Below are 21,779 nucleotides of genomic sequence, written 5' to 3'. Positions count from 1 at the left end.
AAGGGGTGTCAAGTCATGAAATGTACATCATGATGAAAATGCCATGACTTCCAGACTTGCATCAGATGTTGGGATGCACGTATGTAGGGGTGGGATTTGCATCATGACACAAGCATGCGCATATAATCATTATTACTTCATAATGGCTTGCTGCAGATGCTGATTGTAAGATACTGAAGGAACTTGCTGATAGTTTAGCTAAATGTTTAAGTATTATCTTTAAGATGTCTTAGGTAAATGGGTAAAATGCCAAATGACTGGAGGAGAACAAATGTTGAATCTTAAAAAAGGAGTAAAAGGAGGATTCAAGGAACTACCATTAGGGAGAGATGGGCGGAGATAAATTTAATAAATAAATAAAAATAAATGAACTACAGAGCACTTAGTCTGACAAAAATGCCCATAAGTATTCTAAAGTAGATCATAAACAGGTTGATCTGTTAATTGTCTTGAAAACAATGCAATAGTTACCAGAAGTCACATGGATTTGGCAAGAGCGAGTCATCCCAATCTAAATTCATTTTTTGGTTAGATATCTTCCTTAGTAAATTGTGGAAATGCTGTTGATCTAATATATATGGATATCAGCAAAGCAACTGAGAAAAGTATCCTGTGAAATTCTGATTAGCAAGTTAATAAGGGTGGACTGGATGGCATGACAATGAAGTAGATAAACAACTAATTTGGAAATTATGTTTCAAAGAATGCTCCATATTGTTCATCAAATTTGAATTGAGGTATAGAATTCCTGGGCCTATACTCTTCATCATTTTCTAATAATCTGGAGGTGAAAGGAATGTTTACCAAATTTGCAGATGACACAAAATTGGGTGGGACAGCAAATACTTCAAAATATAGAAATAAAATTCAAAGTGATCTTAATAGGTTAGATACTATAAATGGACTGAAAGTAATACAGTGAAACTTAGTACAGAAAAATGCAAAATTCTTCACTTAGAAAACAGATGCACATATATAAGCATAGAATGGGGGGTTATCTGGTTTGGATTGATTGATTGATTGATTGATTACATGTATTTCTATCCTGCAACAGTTAAAAAGACTCTCAGCAGCTTACACAGAATAATGTTGCTCATGAAAATGATTTAGGAATAGTGTTTAGTTAGAAAATGAAAATAAGACAGCAGTATTTGGAAAAAAAGGAAATCCAGGCTTAGGATTCATCAAACAGAAATGTAATTCCCAAATGATAGGAAGTAATAATTCTAGTTTATTCTGTGTTGGTCAGATCCCACCTTGAATTTTATATCTAGTACTGCATACCACACTTTAAGAAGTGTGGATAAATTGGAACAGGTTCAGAGAAGGGCAATGAAGATTATCACGGGACTATGAATTATCCTATGCAGAAGAATTGGAAGACCTGGGAATGTTTAATTTTGTGAAGAGAAGACAAATATTCCTGAGATTCCTGAGGATGTCACACAAAAGAAGTATTTCTGTCTTTCCAGAGTACAACAACAAATTAATGATTTGAAGATACAGGAAGGCAGATTCTAATTGAGCATTAAAAAAAATGTTTAGCAAGTCAACAATGGAACCACTTACCTAGACAGTGGTTTGCTTCCCTCACTGGATCTCTTCAGTTACATTGCTTAGTTTATGATGTATCTGCTTTTCTCAAGGGTTCTTACCACTGTGGTGCTTGCAAGCCAGGATTTACTGGAGACCAAGTCAGAGGATGCAGGGCCGAGCAAAGCTGTAGAAATCGTGTTCTGAACCCTTGCAGTGTCCATGCCCATTGTTCGGAAATAAGGCAAGGGGACATCTTGTGTATTGTAAGTCAGTGCTCTTCCCATCATTTTTAAAAAACATAACTTAATCTGGAGCAGGCCAAGCAAAAAAAAAAAAAAACCCCAAAGAAATATTTTGTAATTTATTTTTAAAATGTGCTATAGTTGTTTTTTGGAAGCAACTTTGTTTTGTTTGGGGTTTTGGCTTTTACCAAAAGATCTCTATGTTCATACATTTGAAAAGAATTTGTCTTAGCTTGTCTACCTTTCCCAGTCTGGTCCCTTTCAGATGTGTTGGGACTGCAGAATGTCAGCCATATCATCAGTCATCATCTCATGCTGCCTGAGAATTTTAGAAGTTGCAGACATTTCACATTTGAAGGAACTCAGATTGGAGAAAAGTGTAGTACGTATGTGTGTAGATGGCTTAGGATATGTTCTAAATAGGAGAATATTATGACAGACTACACCCTTGCCCAATTTAGTATCCTTAGATATTATGGGACCACAGCTCCTGGAATTCATTGGCTATGCACTTGGAAATTACAAGGCCTACAAACTCAACCCATTCAGAGGACATCAGATGGAGAAGGCTGACATACTAGGAGAGGAATCCAATTCTTCTTTAATTTCAGTTGAAAAAGAAAGAATAGGAAGGACTGTGCCCACAAAGGCATCTCCAATGTTGCTTTCATTATGTCATACTTTTGCTCACAGTGTGGCATTGGCTGGGCTGGTGATGGCTTTCTGTGTGGAAAAGATGTTGATATTGATGGCTATCCTGATGAAGAACTTCCATGCTCGGCTGAAAGCTGCAAAAAGGTTAGCAGATCGACAGAGGCATAGGTGACAAGATGAGTATGTTTCATGTTGCACCAAAATTTTTATCAAAGAACTGCTGAAAAAAAAGAGAACCATAAACCTGGTGTCCTAGAGACAATACCCATACCTCCCATTCATGCTAGTTGGTGATTGCAAACATTACAGTCCACCTCATCTGATGGCACTGGTTATGCATATACTGTGTGCTTACTTTGTTTTCCCTGTAGGACAACTGCCAGTTCGTTCCAAACTCTGGGCAAGAAGATGCTGATGGAGATGGTGTGGGAGATGCCTGTGATGATGATGCAGATGGGGATAGTATTCCTAATGACCAGGTACTGGTTGGAAACTGACGTGTTTTCTGTATTTAAGCAAAACTGCTACTAATCTGGGCAACAGGTGCTTCAGCACTTCTACAGATTGAAGAAATGCATTTTTATGCAATGGTATAAATGGGCCAAGTCAGATATTAAAAACGGTGAGAGGAATTGGGGATGGGTGAGCTTTTTGTTCTCCAAAAATATTCTGCACAGGCCTTAAGAGTTGCAATTTCAAAAAAAAAAAAAATTCAAAAGGACACTTCTATCGGAAATCATAATGTATTTCTTTTCCAAATTTTACTTTTTATTTTGTGGAGCATGGAAACTACAAAAAATGGACAGTAAGAAGGTGACTAAAGAAAGTAAATGGTTCTCAGTAGGCCTATCTTTTTACTGTTAATCTTGCTATGCAAAATATTCATCAGTGGCTACAAGCTGGGAAGTAGTTACATCTCCTGGATTTGACTTTTTAGTCATTTTAAAGGCTTCTGCGTCTATCTTTGCTCTGGGTAACAGATAGTGCTCTTGATACTTAGACTTGTTTTGTCAAACAAAAGAGAATCATGGGAGAGCCAAGGGGGGCAAGTGATGTCACATGCATCATGGTGTTGTTGCACAAATGATGTTATTTGCATCAATCACAGAAAATTATAGTTCACAGCATTTGTATTATGTTATGATGGCATCATGGCTTCTAGTGGATGCCTACAAACATAGCATCTTCTTTAGTGTGTTTCTCTTACCCACTTATGTGTTCAGGTAACTTTTGGATTCAGATGACTAGCATCCCATCTTCCACCCCTTCTGAATCCACTTCAAAATACATTGAAAATTGATTCAGATCTTTTGGTTATTTTCTTACCTATTCAGACAGGAGGATGCAATGAGCATAAATATGCTTACATATCTCCAAGTCTTTACAGCTTGCAAAAAACCACCACGTTTTTAATGCCTTGCAGAATGCCATCTGGGTTAGGGCCATCTGAATCTTAGGAGGTGTTTCACAGGACAGGTGACAAAGAATGCACCCTTCCTAGATCCCATCAGATGACATTGTTTAATCAAGGGGACCCAGAGCATACCCATCCTATTGGACTCCATGGGAGGAGCAGAAATAATTGTAAGCAGACAGTCCCACAAATAATCTGTCTCTGTCTCATGAAGGGCTTTATAGGTGACAATCAGCACCTTGAATTGCATCTGGAATTATGACCTTCGCAGGTCTGTAAAACAAAGGAAAGCTGAAGTAAGACCATAAGCACAGTCATGGTTTCACTTAGCAACCACTTCACTTTACAACCGAGTTGCCTGTCCCAATTGTGGTCATTAAACAAGGACTATCTGTACTAGAGGTGACTGTCAACGACCCCACAGCCTCTAGAAACAGAAAACGGTGGTGTCACTTGGCTGGCCTGGGGTAAAGATATATAAAAACTGATTATATTTAATTCTGTGCCATTAGATGACCTCAGCCAGTGGTTTAATATAGAGATTAGGTTAGTGGGGAGAGGGGAGAGCCCAGTACAAAGCAAGGTCTAAGGGCTAGACCTTTATATATATTACTGACTGGAATTGACCTTTGAAGGAGGAGAACTATCACAACGCTGTGCTCCCCATTCCTAACCCCCTGAGCTGGTCTAAAAGAATACCATGATCAATGGTATTGAAAACCACTGAGGGATCAAGGAAAGCCAGGATGGATGCACCACCTCCATCCCAATCCTTCAGAGATTATCCTATAGCATGATCAATGCTATCTTGGTACTATATCCAGGTCTGAAACCTGACTGAAAAGGATCCAGATAATCATATTTCAGCTTGGGAACATGGCTGGGATCACCTAATTTTGCCTACTCTGTTAAGTGTCTCTTTCAAATACTTTGCACAATCCTTATAAGGAATGTTTCTGCTTTAGACAGATTGTATCTAAAAGAGATTTATCTAACTCTCTATTTCAGGACAACTGTGTCCTGGCTCCTAATGTTAACCAGAGGAATAGTGACCAAGATATCTTTGGTGATGCTTGTGATAACTGTCGCATGGTATTAAACAATGACCAACGGGACACTGATGGAGATGGCAAAGGAGATGCCTGTGATGATGATATGGATGGAGATGGTGGGTCAGTCTTCATTACTGAGATATACTTGAAAGTCATGTAGGCAACTACATATAGCATTTAGGACTTTGTAGTTTGCACATCAGGAATCATGTTTAGGCAACTGTACATGGTTTGGAGCATTTCAGACCTTCTTTCTCATATCAGTTATCAAAAAGCTACTTTTGAAGTCAGAGAGGCCGCGACCACATTGCCACATTGTGGGCAGGGGATGTGGATGGGAACACAGCCTTAAACTGAAAATCAGGCAGACCCAGACAGAGCATCTTCATTCATTCCTTGCTCTCATATTGGAGGCACTGACGATTCTAAAGCCCTGCCTGTGACAGAGCAGCAGCACAAAACTGAAGGTGCAGAAATGACAGATCTTTCCTTTCCTGGATGCTTGTTTAACTAACAGAAAAATTCTTCCTGATGCTTGCAAGGATTCCTATTCAGGTGTCTTCACCTCATCCTTGCCTCTTGGGCTGGAGGTGTGATTGAGGGTTGGCAAGGCTTTGGATTCAAACTCTCTTCCAGTGCACCTCCACCTAAACCCCATCATGTTTCTATTTCCCTGTTTCTTGACATTGAACAGATGTCTGGAAACAGTGTCAATGTGCAGCGGGGGATTTTTGCCATCAGGTTTCTGGTAGGTGCTCTTATTCCTGCTTCAGAAAGAGCACTCTAAATTATCCCGTGATCCTTGGAATATCTTCCCAGAATTATAAATCCGTAGGCTACATTTCTTCCAGCACATAACTACTTCTCAGAACCAGGCTTATGTCATAACTGTCATCCCCATTATGTGCTGCTTCTGTTTTATCTCCCTTTTTCAAGGAACTCACCTAAATGCTTTTCATTTTATCTTCAGAAAAACTCTTTGAGGCAGATTAGATGATGATGGTGGGTTGCAGCTGGTCCAGAGTTATCAAGAACTTTTTTTCTTCTTTCTGCTCCCACCCTTTAATGAATGTTTTATTGAATATTATTTTTATATTGTGTTACATTTTAAATATTGGTTTATTATATATTTTGAGTCAGGCATACACTTTGCCATATGAAGAATAGATACTGTAGATTGATAGACACACACACACACACCTTGGGAGTTCTCCTAGACTCTCAATTCCTGCTCAAAGAGCAGATGGTAGCTGTAGCTAGGAGGATCCATTTCGGGAAGTGCCACTGCATCCACTGAATGAACAATGGAAGCTCTCCAGATCCAGGAGGTCCTAAAACCCATGACCATTTGGTCTTGCTAGGGATGGTATCAAAAATTGAGAACTCAAGTAGGCCAGGATGGATACACCTCCATCCTAATTCTGCCAAAGGTAATCCACAAGTGATATCTCTCTATCTCTAAAATAATATTGCATAAAAACGTATATACAAAGCAAGCCAAGTAATAATTTGAAAGAAGTCTGCCCAGTCAACTCATTCTATATTCTGTCTACCAGGCTACCCTAAGAATTATGAAGTGATAGAGCGGTGGTAAACAATCTTTTTGTGGCTAGGCCCAATATTTATTTTTCCTTTTTTTTTCCAGCCATAGGGAGATTTGTACAGGCCAGGAACTGAAAAATGTCAGCCTTTTTTTACATGGATGGGTTCAAATAGTGCTTTTTGCAGCGGTTTAAGAAATCCCTTTCTTTTTTCTTGCTCTGTCCCCTGAGGAAAAAGAACTTCGTCAAAAGTTGTGATACCAAAAATTATTCACTGCGCTTGAATTTCTGTGATCTGATCTGGGAATATTCTGGGGGTTATGGACACAAATTTTCCCTATCTTGGCATTTCAGTGATCAGAAGGTAACATTAATTATGTGTACAATTTTATTCAGGGATTAAGAATGTTTTGGACAACTGTCAGAGAATACCCAACTGGGAGCAAAAAGATAGAGACAATGACGGTGTTGGTGATGAATGCGACAGCTGCCCTGATATTAGTAACCCCAATCAGGTGAGCAGATAGCTGGTGTATCAAGGGGATCAGTTTTCAGTGGAATCAAAAATGAGAATGCAAATTGCTATAAAGCTTCAGGTTTGTTATTCAAAACCATTGCTATCTCACCTTACCTTCATAGATTGGCAAGTCTAAGTCAAGAATATTGAATTAATACCAAATAAGAGTAGTTTTTAATAGCCAGTCAAATGACTCCCTAAATGTTTTCTGAAAAGGAAGACCTTTATGAGCTTCCAGAATATCATTAATAAGGTAATAGTGACAGTTTCACTTTACCACAAATATTCAGAAAGAAAGAAAAGCTTATTATGAAAAGTTTCATTTGGACAATTTCCCCCAGATACCTTCAAATGGGTTAGGAGGATTATTACCTCCAGAATTTTCTATAGGATACCAGTTTGGGAAAGCTAGTGTAGATATGGTTTTTCAGTGCAATGTATTAACTATAGAGATGCAAATGTTAGTATTTTAACCGAGTGTTTGTTTATTTTATTTATTTAAAACATTTATATAGCTGCCCATCTTAAAACAACTCTGGGCAGCTTACAACCAATAAAACAGTTTAAAAACAGTACAAAACAATATATAGGTAGGTTTACTGCAACGATAGCAATATCATCTTTAATTTATGGAACTATCTTATACATTTCATTTTGAATCTATTTAGTTCAATATGAATTAACTTAAGTGATATCAGATGTTCAAATTGATACCTTTGATATTCAATCTTTCCTAGAACTTTTACCTGAGAGCTTTAAACTGAAGATGGCATCTTGAACATGTAACTTTCTACATCTTCTGAGCTCTCCTTTCCCAGATCACTGAAAGTGGATGTAATTAGGAAACATATCCATCAGTTAACAGGACTTAACCATTTCAAAACCAAATAATAATAATAATAATAATAATAATAATAATAATAATAGTAGTAGTAGTAGTAATAATAATAATAATAATAATAAAAATAAAAATATGTGTTTCAAGAACACAGAATTTAAGCACAACCTTAAATTCAGTCTATCTATGTTTTCAAGGCTTAATTTCCTGATCATATAAATTCTTGAAAGTACTGTGTTGCAGTTATTTTCTACAAGATTAGTATACATAATCTTTCATCTGCAATGTAAGTAGTATAATTTATTTTTATTATTACTGGGTTTTACAGTCAGACACTGACAATGATCTGGTTGGAGATTCCTGTGACACCAACCAAGACAGGTAAGTTAAAATTTGCTCTAATATGTATTAGAACAGTGTTTCCCAACCTCAGCAACTTTAAGATGTGTGGACTTCAACTCCCAGAATTCCCCAGCCAACACTGAGAAACACTGTGTTAGAAAGATAGGGCCCAATGAAACCAGAGCCAGATATAAGCTACTCTATTTCTCCTGTTTCCATTGAAGTCCAATAAATATTTACATTATTTTCAATTGTATTGACCATTGAAATCAGTATTTTGAATTACAAAATCAGAGAGTTGGAAGGAACCATGCAAACCACCGAATCTACTCCACTTAGAGCAGGAAACCAAATTAAAACATCCCAGACAGATGGCTGTCTAGCCTCCATTTGAACAAACCCAGTGAAGAGACATCCTCTGTATCTATGGCTAATTGGCTCCATTGTTCGAACTTGGAATGTACATTAACATTTTTTTCTACAAAATGTTTGTCTTTGAGCCAAGTGAAATGAAATAGTCTGAATTTGTACCTCTTTGATTTTTTTTTTTTTTGGAAGATTTCCCAATGGGACAAATATTTAAGTATAGTTTACAACCACAGGAAATAACACTTCTGTTCTTCTCATCTTACCCACCCTGAATACTGTTTCTAATTCACCTTGCCGCATTTGAAGAAGGATTCTTAAACTGCAGAAAGCCCAATGCAGGGCAGCTGGGATGATCAAAGACTGGAAATGAAACTCTCCAGGAGAAATGGAAGGAATTAGATGTGTTCAGCCTTGTAGAAAACCTACTGAAGAGTGATAGGGTAGCACTGTAAACAGCTATAGGATGTCCCAGAGAAGAAAGGGATTTTTTCCCCTCTCTTATCACAGAATATAGGATGCAGAATAACGTTTCAGGAAAGCAGATCCTGGATTAGGGGGAGCTTCTTAATGGTCAGAATGGTTCAACAGACATTTTCAGCATGTTTTCAATGGAAGAAGCATACAATTGTATGTTGTTCTACTTCATGTAGGAAATAGAATCCCCAGCTGAAGAAGGTGTCAAAAAAGAAGGAAGCAAATAGAACAAAACCCACTCTGATTTAATTATGTGCAAAAAGAAAAAAAAAACATTGAATGTTAAAGTCATGGGCATCTGAGAGAGAGCAAGGGGGCAAATAATGAAATATGCATCTCCATGTCATGGTGTAAACACTGCCCCTTTTATACTTGTGTCATGTAGCACCCAAGTATGTAAGGGGTGGAGTTTGACAAAATCTTGGCTGCTTGTGTGACAGCCCCTCAAGGCAGGCCAGGCCAGGGAACAGACTCCGTAAGGATTACTGGAACTCTATTGCTGCAGAGTATAGTAACAGAATCTTGAAAACCTAACAGAGTTTTTTGCTCTCCCCTCTTATACCCAAGAGAATCAAGATGGTTAAGTTTCTTACTCCCTCTCTTTCAGGGCTAAGCTGGTGTTACATAACTGCCCTTGCACTCCTTCTTCTTTGTAACTTCTCAACACTGTGGATGTCCCTAGTTAAAGTTTATGCAATGGACTAAATGGAAGGAGAGGTGTATGCTGTTGACCTGTATCCATTAAATTAGAGAGTTCTCACCCATCACCTACATCATTTGTGTAATTATGTCATTAATGCATGGTGTAAATTACATCATTTTCTTCCACTGTTGTCATTTGTATCAGTTGATGCTATTTGTATTATTTATATCATTTACAATGATGTAATTACCAGGGGCATTTGCAGGGGGTGTTAAAGGAGTCAAGATCACAGCAACAATCATGTGAACAGAATCCCACCCCTTTTTTATATGTGTTGCATGTATCAGTGTGGGAAATTGTTCTGTTTAATGTGAAGTCTGTTGCACTGAGATCTGGTAAATGGAAGTTTCACTGTAATTTATTGAGCCTTCCCATCCTATTGATCAGTCATGCTCTAGAAGTATCAGTAAAACAAATATACACCATTGAAGAGATTCTATATCTGACCACAGTTCATGTTTTTAGCATAATTAGAGCAGGAATAAACTTTACTGGCAATTATCTTCATGTCTGGCTTCAATTAGTAGTGACATCTGTCAGCCCTTCATGGTAGACCAGATTAAGAAATCAGTGCCATGCACTGTACTACTTTTATTGAAAAGCTATGTAACAGAGTCTTGCAAGTCTGAATGTGCTTCCCTCCCTTTATCTTTATGTGAACTAGGGAGGAGCTTGTCTGAGATGTTTACTCACACTACATTCTTGTCCTGGGCTCAGGCCTCTTATCCGTCTGTTGCCTTGGTAGCTGCTCTTCCTTTTGTTCTTCAAGGCCATTCCCTCTGCTGTTTAAATCTTCAAGCATAATATGAATGGAGAAGTTTCTAGCCCTCTGAGATGACATGATACCATGCTTTTTACCCATATAAGAATTTAACCCAAATTCTTACACTTGGGGACAGACTTCCCCCATTTGGTGCCCTCTGATTGGATAGAATATAACTTGCATCTGACTTATCCAGCTTCACTACTGGTTGTGCTGGCTGGAATAATGGAAATTGTAATCTTGTTACATTTAAGAGGTAATGCAATGTAGTAATTACGGTGTTGAACTAGGGTTGGGGACACCAGGCTCAGGCCATCTTCAGCCAGGGAAGTGTATTGGGTGACTCTGGACCAGCCACTCTCTTTTGGTCCAATCTACCTCACCAGGCTGTTGGATGGAGTATTATCTCAACTGCCTTGAGATTGGGATGATGGTGGGATATAATCAAATAGATAAGTAAATGGGGGGAAAGGGTTAGAAGGGGTTGCTTGAGAACATAGATATAGGAACTAACACATTGTGTATGTATTTTTTTTCATCTTGCTATACCCTAGTGATGGGGATGGACACCAAGACAGCACTGACAACTGCCCCACAGTCATTAACAGCTCCCAGCTTGACACTGACAAGGATGGCTTGGGGGATGAATGTGATGATGACGACGATGATGATGGAATTCCTGACCAAGTCCCTCCAGGGCCTGATAATTGCCGGCTGGTTCCTAACCCAGGACAGGAAGATGAGAACAGTAAGGCCATCCTCTTTCTTTTCAGTCCTTCCACTTCACTTCTGATTTTGTTTTGAATTTACTGTTGATAACTTGGTGCTTCATGGCCTTGACCTTTTCTGGGTTTCTCTGGTCTTCCTCTTTACTATAGGAGGCATTAAAAATGAGTCTTTGCTGTAATTTTCTCATCCACTTCCTTTACAAGTGCAAAACTCATCAATTTGTCTCTCCTCCAGATCATGCCAAATCTCCTCCACACCCTGTAGTTGCAGGGCAGTTCAACAGTTTGGGAAGTAAATCCTTGAAACAGGAAGCAGTTTGAGATGTCCCAGTGGTGGTCTAGCCCTGAAACAGGCAGCTTTATCCAGAATGCCATATCTGGGACACCTTGAGCTGCTTTGGCTTGGAAGGAGGTTCAGCGGGACCAGGAAAAAATGAAACATTCTGGAGTTTCTGAAATGTTCCATTCCCAAATCAGTCAGTGCTGCATATCACTTTACATCTGTACTTTGGCAAATGAACTATTTCAAATATCTGTTTAAACTGCAGCTATCAAATGACATCCCTTAAATGCTGAATTTGGGTTTGCAGGCGATGGAATTGGTGATATTTGTGAATCAGACTATGATCAAGATACAGTGATTGATCGGATTGATGTTTGTCCTGAGAATGCAGAGATCACTCTGACTGATTTCAGAGCTTATCAGACTGTCGTCCTGGATCCAGAAGGTGATGCTCAGATTGATCCAAACTGGGTGGTTCTGAACCAGGTAAATAAATGTTTGAATATCTAAAGCCAGGAATGGACAGTTGCAATGAAAACCAAACAATTCTCCAAACTTGTTAAATCTGATTATGATTTAGCAGTGAAATGAGTTGGGGGATTCTCAGAAGAAAATAATCTGACTATTTGTTTAGCAAAGAACCTCAGAGTTTTCCACAAACAAGCTGGAAGTAAATCACCTGAACAGGAATTTGCCATGGGGGTTCAGAGACAGCCCCTAATAAATTTGCCTTCTAAGTCAAGAGTTAGTACTTGGCTAACATAAGAACCTAAGGAGTAAATGAAAAAAAGTAAAAGCTTTTTTAGCTTTTCTTAGAGCTACGTGGGGTGCTCTAAGAATGAAAAGTGCAAATGAATGGACAGGAGTCTGAAGCCATAACATGCAATGCTTATGGCCTGTTTCTTTTCCTGCCTGGAAACAATAGACATATATCTGTAGCAAAGGCAATCTCATAATTGTCTTTGAAAAAGTTAAAAGGTTTAAGCAGCCAATGGCCACAGTTCGGCTGATGACAAAGGACAAGTTCAAAGAAAGGAGGCACTATAGCAGAAACTGACTGCAGAAGCAATTCTCTATGGAATGACAGGAGCAAGCCCAGTGGCCGAGAATAACAACCAGAAAGAAGAGATTTAGAAGACACTGTGCCCTACAGGAACTCAGAAACAATTTTCTGGCCATTGCAGATAAAACAGGAGTGGTAAGGAGATGAAAAAATAAACTACAGGATGTGTCAGGCTTCACCTAGCCAATATTGAAAGCCAATGATTCAGAACAGATGATAAACTCTGTTTATTGCAAGCACTAGAAAAGCCATTAAAAAAGAAATCTAACAACTGCCAAGAATAAAATGTAAGCCATATTTATTGTAAAAGCAAGTTTATGTTTGTGCATCTCTTTCTACTGCCAGCGTTACATTACAGGCTAAAAGTTTCCTGCTTTGGGACAGGAACAACAGTTGAGACCTAGCCTTAACAGTAACAGTCCATTTTGATTTCAGGTGGTTTTTCCCCCTAAATTTTCCAGGTGGTGGATTCCTAAAGAGCAGAGGGAAGGGAAGAACAATGCTGTAGCAAAAAATTCTGCAACGAGGCTCCTTAAGCCACTCCCCCAATAAAAAAATCAGAAAGAACATGGGCTCACAAACTGTTTGAGTTTTGTTATCTATACACTAATGCTCAGTGCATGAGAAATAAACAAGATGAGTGTCAGCTCATAGTACAAAAGGGCAAATATGAAAGATTTCACTGATATAGTGGAGAAATGCTGGGATGATTCCCATATAGCAATTAAAGGGTACAGTTTATTTAAATGGAATAGAAGCACATTGAAAAGGAGGGGGAGTTGCACTGTGTGTTAAGAATATGCATTCTTTCTCATGAATCTAAATGAATGAACTTGCTAATGCTGTAGAAGCATCTGGCTTAAGAAAAAAGGAGAGGAACAAATAAAAGCAATATTGTTGTTAGTGCCCGCTATTGCCTGGCTGATCAAGGAGAAGATGTAGATGATGCCTTCTAAAAACTGTAGATCTTTCAAAGAGGCATGGAATCATAGTGATAGAAGACTTTAATTACCCAAACTTCTGTTAGGAGACAAACTATATCCTGGCCCTTCCAGGAAATTTCTGACTTGCCTTGCTAATAACCTTTTCTTTAGAGAATGGAGGAAACACAGAAGGATCAACTGTCCTTGACTTGATAATATTCTATAGGAAAGACTTGGTTGAGGAATTAATAGTAGTAGAAACATTGAGGAAAAATAACCATGTAACATTGGAATTCCTGATTTTACATACACACACACACACACCTGTCACATTATTCCCTTTCAGGTTAAGCAATGTTATGCAAAGCACAGAAAAATAGAAGTGGACAAAATAAAGGCAGGATTTAAGAGAAAAGAAATGGAATTCTAACTCAATTTAGTTTACACAAACACTCTACTAGCTTATACCAACATCATTCAATACCAAATCTACTTTACCAACCTCTCCATACTTTCTATCCTGGCATACCGTTCTTACTTTCACCATGTCCATACATTGCCTTTTCTTCTTTATACTTCTGTCCTTTCTATTTCTGAGGATCTTATAAACACAATCCAATCGCAAGGTTTTTTTGTCTTCTTCCTTTTCTTAATCTATTCATTCTTCATATTTTGATATGCAATTCAATCCTTTCTTTCTATATAAGCAACCCACCTTCTTTTTTGCTGGTCACTCCATTTCAATTATCTCCATTTTCCCATCTTTATTCAACACTTGTCAGCTCTTTGAGGTGGGCCAGGTCAGGTAACAGACTCCACAAGGACTACTGGAACTCTATTATAGCAGGGTATAGGAACAGAATCTTGAAAGCCTGAAAGAGTTTCTCACTGCTGCCTCTTTTGCAAAACAAAACAAAACAAAAAACAAATAAAAAAAAATCAAGGTGGAATAATCTTTGGTTTCTTTCTCACCTCCTCCTCTTTCTCAGAGTTGAGTTGGTGTTTATATAACCCTATTCCTCTAAAACGTTGTGCCAAGGAACACATATTCATCTACTTGCATAATGCCACTTACTCTGAAAAGGAATAATATGATAGGTATGTATGTGTGTGTGTATACAGCCAGTTTGATGTAATGGTTAAGGCATCAGGCTAGAAACTGGGAGACCGTGAGTTATACACTTGGCTTAGGCATGAAACCAGCTGGGTGCCCTTGAGCCAGTCATTCTCAGTTCAAGGAAGGAGACAATGCAAACCACTTCTGAAAAATTGCCAAGAAAACTGCAGGGACTAGTCCAGGCAGTCAACAGGAGTCAAAAACTGACTCAAAGGTACCCCCCAGAAAAGTATGTGTGTACATTTACAAAAGACCTTTGTGAACTCATTGGTTTGAGATTTTGTATTTTATTGTAGGAAACAAAATCTCATTTCTTCTATTCTTTGTTTCACTAAATGTGTTACTTACATTTTGCAGGGTATGGAGATTGTGCAAACTATGAACAGTGATCCTGGACTTGCCGTAGGTATATACCCATTTTTCTGGTGACATTTACAGCAAATTCATAAAAAGAAATGTTTGGGGATAATCAGCTTAAACAATGCAGTTCTCCCCCATTCTTCAGCCAGCTGAGTTTATAATAGGAGTGTTAATTGCATCTTTCCTTCCAATTCTTCATCATCCAAGTTGATAGGAAATGCTCATCACAGTCTAATGAAGAATGAATAAGCTGTAGGAGCACCAATCTCTTGTAAAGCATTTATAAGGGACAAGATTTAATCCCTTCATGTCTGGTTAAAGGCTAACAGAGGAGCAGGACTTGGAAAAATCCTTATTTGGGCCTTAAAGTGCTGTTGTCAATAAAAGTAAACAGTAGTTGGTCTGACTGCCAACCATTGGACTCAGCATAAAACAGTCGGTATCTGTTGATAAATTTTCCTGTGGATTGGGGCTCTTGGATCCAAAGGACTCACCAGTCACTTGTAATGGTCTCTCTAGTGGGGATGTTCTTCAAATGTGTAGGACTGTAATTCCCATAATTTTCCAGCTTCCATCCACACCAGCTAACAATTCTGGGAATTGGGGGAGATCATATCAGTGGATCAGGTTATATAACTGCAGACAGTTTGGATTTGATGCATCTATTTACATCTATTGAACAGGCTATACAGCTTTCAATGGAGTTGATTTTGAAGGCACTTTCCATGTAAATACAGTGACCGATGATGACTATGCAGGCTTCATTTTTGGTTATCAAGACAGCTCCAGCTTTTATGTGGTAATGTGGAAACAGACCGAGCAGACCTATTGGCAAGCCACTCCATTTCGAGCTGTTGCAGAGCCTGGAATTCAGCTGAAGGTATTGGCTTAAGCAAAAAGACAAAGGCTGTCATCTAACAGCATGTTCAGAGAGAATTGCCAAGATTTGTGTTTTATAACATTACTTTGTTGGGATGCTTTACAGAATGGAAAGACCATTGCAGATTCTGGCTTTCCTTAGAATATTTAAGAAAAAAAAATGCCGATGGATATTTCTTCTTTTCCACTTGTCTTTGTACTGGCATGTGTGCAGGCTGTTAAGTCAAAGACTGGGCCTGGAGAACACCTCAGAAATTCACTCTGGCACACTGGAGACACTGATGATCAAGTCCGGTTGCTATGGAAAGACCCGCGAAATGTTGGCTGGAAAGATAAAGTTTCCTATCGCTGGTTCCTACAACACAGGCCTCAGGTTGGATATATTAGGTAAAGCTTTGAGACAAGAAGGGCCTTTTTTGTTTTATACACATCTTCATGGTACTAACTAGCATGTATATACACCCACTCACCCACAAATCAGCATCCATGTGTGTTTACACACAAATACACATACCCACAACGGGGTTAGACTTGCTGAATTGAATAGGGTGCCTTCAAATTAATCTGGTAGATGAGGGGACCTTTTGCATGTGCATGCATACACTTTAATCAAATTTAATCTTCAAATCAGTTTGAAAGATTTAAATCAACTCAATATTTTGTGTTTTTTAAATAATGTTATTAAAAGTTTTAAAAATAAAGGTAAAAACAAATACAAACTAACATAAAGTAAGGAATAAAAAAGAAAAAGAAATCAAAGAGGTTAAAAGTGCAAGAAAGAAAGAAAAAGTAAAAATAAAAATATAAAAGAAAGAAAAAAATACAAAGAAGTGTATTTTTACACTTCTGATCTTTACAGCAGTTATAAGTACAATTATAAATTTACCTCTTTCTCTAAAGTTACATCATGACTCACTTCTTTTTATAATCTATCCTATCTAATCATCATAACCATAAATCATAAGTTCATTTTTTTCTGTTTTACACAAGAAATCCGTAAGGGGTTTCCAGTCAGCAATAAACATAGATATTGTCTTTTCGCTAATAAAATAACTCAATTTGGCCATCTCAGCAAGTTCCATCATCTTCACCAACCATTCCTCCATTGTAGGTATTGTCAAATCTTTCTATCTTTGTGCATACAATAATCTTGCTGCAGTTGTCATATACAAAAACAAAATTCCATGACTTTTTTTTCAATTCTTTGGCCATCAGTCCCAAGAGGAAGACTTTTGGTCTCAATTATATATTAATCTTTAAAATTCTTTGCATCAGTGTATGTATTTGAACCAAAATTTTCTAGCTATTTTATACGTCCACCAAGCATAGTAAAATGTTCCTTCTTGTTGTTCACATTTCCAACATAAATTTGAAGCGTCCTCATACATTCTAGACAATTTCTCTGGTGTCATATACCAACGGTACATCATTTTATAAAAATTCTCTTTAAGATGATAGAACAATGTAAATTTCAGTCCTTTCAACCACATGTTTTCCCATTGTTCAATCTGTATATTATAACCAAAAATTTTAGCCCACTTTATCATACATTCTTTTGCTTGGTCGTCTTCTGTTTCAAATTTCAATAAAAGTTTATGAATTTTAGCAATTACATGTTCATCATTTATACACAATTCATTTCAAAATCAGTTTAACAATGTACAATACCATAAACACTTTGGTCTACTTTAAATCCTTCTGATAACTGTAAATAAGAAAACTATTGGTTTTGTTTTGTATTCCCCTTGACAAAATTCTAATATCTCATGATAGGTTAGCCATTTGTGTTTGCCTATTATTTCCTGTCTGTAAGTTTCTTTTTTAATCTTTACTCCCACAATCCTCTCATTTTGTTTTATATCTCTATTCAGTATTTAAACAACTAAAATAAACAAGAGAGGAGACAGTGAGCATCCCTGTCTTGTTCCTTTTTGTATCGCATCCATTAACAATTATTTGTGCTTTCTGTGAAATATAAATCGATATTACCCATTTTATAAAGTTCTCTCCAAAGTTCATATCTTCCAAAACTTTGAACAAGAAAGTGCAGTTCAGATTGTCAGTTTCCTGTTATACCTGTCAAGGTTTTTCTGTAGTCTCCTCTGATATCTCCATTTGAATCTCCTCCAATTTTTAAAATTTTTCTAGACATTCTCTCGCCTTCTGGACAGAATTCAGTCAAAACCTCTGCTGTTTAAAAGTAAAAATCACACCTTCCAATTTGTCCCATCAAAAGGGAATCTTTTTCTGTTTTAATCTATTAATAAAAAAGTACTGTTTTCTCTTATGCAATATTCTAATAGGAATTTCTTTAAGAACAATTACATCTGTATTCTCAATCTAAAGTATTGTGTTAAAATGCTGCTGCAAAACTAGTCTTGTCTTCTTCCTGAAAAGTGCACCAAGATATTTCTTGGAACATTTCTTATTCTCACAAATCTTGTATTTATTCTATATACTTTATCAATTTCTGCTTCTGTATCCTCCCCAACCCAATCCAAAAAATTTGCTAAAGCTTTAATAACGTTTTCTCTAATATATTCACCAGAATCTTCTGGAATTATTCTAAATCTCAAACAAAATTCCTTCTCTCTCAGTTCCAGTAATGCCAAATTATCTAAGTCTCTTTCCAGCTCTCTGTTTATAACTTCTGTCTTACTCTCCAGAATTTTCACTTTGTCATTAATTTGTTTTACATCTCCAGACACTTGTTTTACAGAGCTTTTCATCTTTTTAACTTCTTCTTTCATCTCCTCTTTCATCTTTACAAGTCTTTCATCCATTCTTTTTTCAAAAACTGTTCATTTAGTATCAAGTGATTCAGATAACTTATTGCCCAGTTTCTCAAACATTTTCTGAAGCAAATCTGGTATAACTCCTCTCTCTGCAGGTTGATCTAGCGATCCTCTCCTCCCCTCTGCTGTTTTTGCCATTTTTCTGGTGATTGCCATTGTAATATTGTAATCTAAAAGTGAAAGTGTCTCAATTGCAAGGGAAAGAGTAAAAGACAAGCCTCCCCCCCTCTTTTTCCCCATGTTTTGTCTTCCTGTGCCCTTAATACTTTTGTCTCAAATGACACTCCATAGTTACATTCAGCATCACAGTTTGGTTCATATTACCTTTTTCTTTTGTTTTGTAAAATCCACCAATTGTCTGCGCTCTTTAATAGCGAACAAAAAACATCCCCATGAAGGTCTGATCCATTTGACTGTTTTAACTCCAATTTGTTCAAAAGCCTTTTCACAAAAAAGTAATCTTTTGAAACTATTATCCCCTTTATCCATTTTAAACTTTCTTACATCCAGTCCTTGTTAAGCTTTTTACCAAAAGTTTTTAAATCTGTGAAACTCTTTTTTTTTTTTTCCTTTTTAAGCCAGAATGAATGTTGACTCACCAAGTGGATTTCTTTTATCCTGCCACTCAGAAAATCTCTCTTTAGCTGAAAATTGATTACATCTGAAAGTGTTTAAGAAAGTGAGGCTTTTGCAAACCTTGTGTCCATTATGGCTGTGAGCTTGATTGAAATCCCTTGACTCTCAGCTGTTCAACTCATGAGTTGACTGAAAAACCTCAGTTTCTTCAGTCTCTTAATGAGAAGCAGCTGTCCAGAGTGCAAATGGGTGATCTTATGATCTCTCCTTGTTTGGAAAGACTGCGTTGGGCAGAATTTGCCATCTGGCCACTGGTCTCCACTGCAATGCCATCCCTGCTCCTTCAGGGACATCTAGTTTGCCATAGATCCTTACCCAGAAGCAAATCAATTCAATATTTTGAAGCAAATCACAAAGTTGAAGTGAATCAAATAGACTTTTTGAATCAAGCTGATGATTCAACTTGAATCTTGCTTGATTCACAACTGTCTAATAAATATAATGGTGAATAAAGTTAAACAAATTAAAAGTTTTGTATATAATGTCCTGTGTGTTAAGCTCCATTGAACATAATGGCAGTTGCTGCACAGAGAATCAAGTGGCTGATATTTTAAACTTAATTTTGTTTCCATTTCAAAAGGGCAAGATTTTATGAAGGTTCTGAACTGGTAGCAGATTCTGGAGTAACCATAGACACAACCATGCGTGGAGGAAGACTTGGCGTTTTCTGCTTCTCTCAGGAAAACATTATTTGGTCCAATCTGAAGTATCGCTGTAATGGTAGCATTTTTCTTCCATCTATTTCATTGCATAATCAAATGACCAACTGAATAAAGGCTAACTCCTTAAATATGGTTACAGGAATAACTGTACATCCTTGGCCACCCTTTTTCACAAACACTGGGCTACAGCAACCCACCATTTTTCATTCCTAAGAATGAATATGGCACCTTTGTGAGTCCCAGAGATATTCTTGTGAAAAAAGATGATGCTTTCTTTATTTTAATTTAAAAAATCTTTTAAAAAAACTTTGCAGTGCTGAAGCAGCAGATCAATCCAGCAGTTGCATGGTGAGATTCCATATCTCCTCATCTCCAAAATTGGGACTCTTTGGCAGCAAACTGGCCAAACAACAGTGTCTTCCTTTGCTTGGAAAGAGAAAGTCAGATGGGGCATTACTGGTTCAAGGCTTTCTGCATAGCTTCAAAGTGCAACCTTCACCAGCTGTGTTTCTCATTGGCCTTCCCTTGGGAGAGGCCATGGTGGAATAGCTGCTCAGAAATGAGGAATGCTTGTGACTCAGCTTTTGCTTTGGTTGCAAGTTAGCCCCAGATTGTAGATTGCTGCCGATGTGTCATGGGTAAATAGTGTGGAGGCTGAAATAGCCACTAAATGATGTACTGGAGGCTCAAACTAAATCTGTCATTCACCAGATTTGTCACAAACAGCCTGTGAACCATAGTGGTTCGGGTGCTGGACATGGACCAGGGAAACCAAGGTTCAAACCCTAGTTGACCATTGTGGATCGCCAAGTGACTTTGGGTCAGTCGTTTTCTCAGCCCAAACAAACTGGTGAGGATAAAATTAAGGGAAAGCTTAATTGCTCAGAGAAAGGAAAAGGCAGGTTATAAATGCAATGAAGTATTATTCTGTTGATTTAATTTTTAAAATTATTATTAATTGGAGGTGCATCTCTGTCCTTAATTTTCATTGGGATTATAGAATACGTAGAGGGAGGTTTTGACTGTTCCTTTCTAATCTGAGAAATCATCTATGTAGCCTTGGGAGAAGTTTGCACTGCTTCCAACTGAAGCTCGCTCTCTTTAGCAGAATTATAATTTGGAAAACAAGAAATGACATGCTTAAATTCATATTTAATTAGTGAAATGAAAACAATTCATTTTTTAAAAAGTTTTATAGCTATTTCCTAACTTTCAATTTAAAAATAAAAGACTCATCAGTTCCATAACTACAGTAGACAATGGTTTTTTATCTGCTTTCTTGATTTCAGATACAATCCCAGAAGACTTCCAAGAATTTCAAGCTCAGAAGTATGGAGTTGGAGATATTTAAGGAGAACCAAGAATGCAAGATGTTATGGTGATTAACAGTGCAGTACATTTTAAATTCTTATACAGTTGTGTGTGTATAAGTGCCCTGTACACTTGCTATGATTGCTAAATAAAAAGATAAAGTAGATTAGGGTTTCTTTTTGTTTTCAATTTCTTTTATGATAAAGTAACATTTAACCCCCAGTATGATTTTGTGGGCAATAACAGGAAAGGACTAATAATGTGTTGCACAAAAACTTCTGGAATTAAAGGCTGTGTGTGTAAATGATTTGGGATAATGGATCTATAGGACACAGATGTGCAAAAGATTTTGCATGCTAATTTATATATTGATGCAAATCCAGAACTAAATGCAATAATTGATTTGAATTTCACACAAGGAAGGCCTAGCAAATTAATTTCCCATAGAAATTGCCCTGTAAGACTAATTTTTCAGTAAATTGGCACCCCCAGCAACAGATCACTGCAAATCTCATGTTCCTCTTTAATTATAGTTTATTTACAATGGTTATGATTAGTCATAAAAACAAATATAGGA

At 37.4% G+C, this 21,779-nt stretch overlaps 1 protein-coding gene across 1 annotated transcript in view; it reads left to right on the top strand.

The window, feature by feature from the left end:
* THBS4 (thrombospondin 4) overlaps positions 1-21,368 on the top strand; it is a 40,414-nt gene extending 19,046 nt beyond the window's left edge. The window contains exons 10-22 of the mRNA XM_007422284.4: positions 1,647-1,799; positions 2,472-2,576; positions 2,804-2,911; positions 4,855-5,014; positions 6,836-6,954; positions 8,123-8,175; positions 11,000-11,193; positions 11,764-11,942; positions 14,917-14,965; positions 15,603-15,799; positions 16,013-16,185; positions 19,810-19,949; positions 21,181-21,368. Coding sequence (XP_007422346.1) covers positions 1,647-1,799; positions 2,472-2,576; positions 2,804-2,911; positions 4,855-5,014; positions 6,836-6,954; positions 8,123-8,175; positions 11,000-11,193; positions 11,764-11,942; positions 14,917-14,965; positions 15,603-15,799; positions 16,013-16,185; positions 19,810-19,949; positions 21,181-21,242 — 1,692 coding nt within the window. The 3' untranslated portion in view covers positions 21,243-21,368. The remainder of the gene's footprint in view (positions 1-1,646; positions 1,800-2,471; positions 2,577-2,803; positions 2,912-4,854; positions 5,015-6,835; positions 6,955-8,122; positions 8,176-10,999; positions 11,194-11,763; positions 11,943-14,916; positions 14,966-15,602; positions 15,800-16,012; positions 16,186-19,809; positions 19,950-21,180) is intronic.
* The last annotated feature ends 411 nt before the right edge of the window (positions 21,369-21,779 follow it).

This window comes from Python bivittatus, unplaced genomic scaffold, assembly GCF_059951505.1.
Source record: "Python bivittatus isolate LINGU-HERP-01145 unplaced genomic scaffold, Pbiv_v1 ctg000850_np1212, whole genome shotgun sequence".
Taxonomy (NCBI): domain Eukaryota; kingdom Metazoa; phylum Chordata; class Lepidosauria; order Squamata; family Pythonidae; genus Python; species Python bivittatus.
Note: the sequence above shows the minus strand (reverse complement) of the source record. Positions and strands in the feature narration are given on the sequence as shown.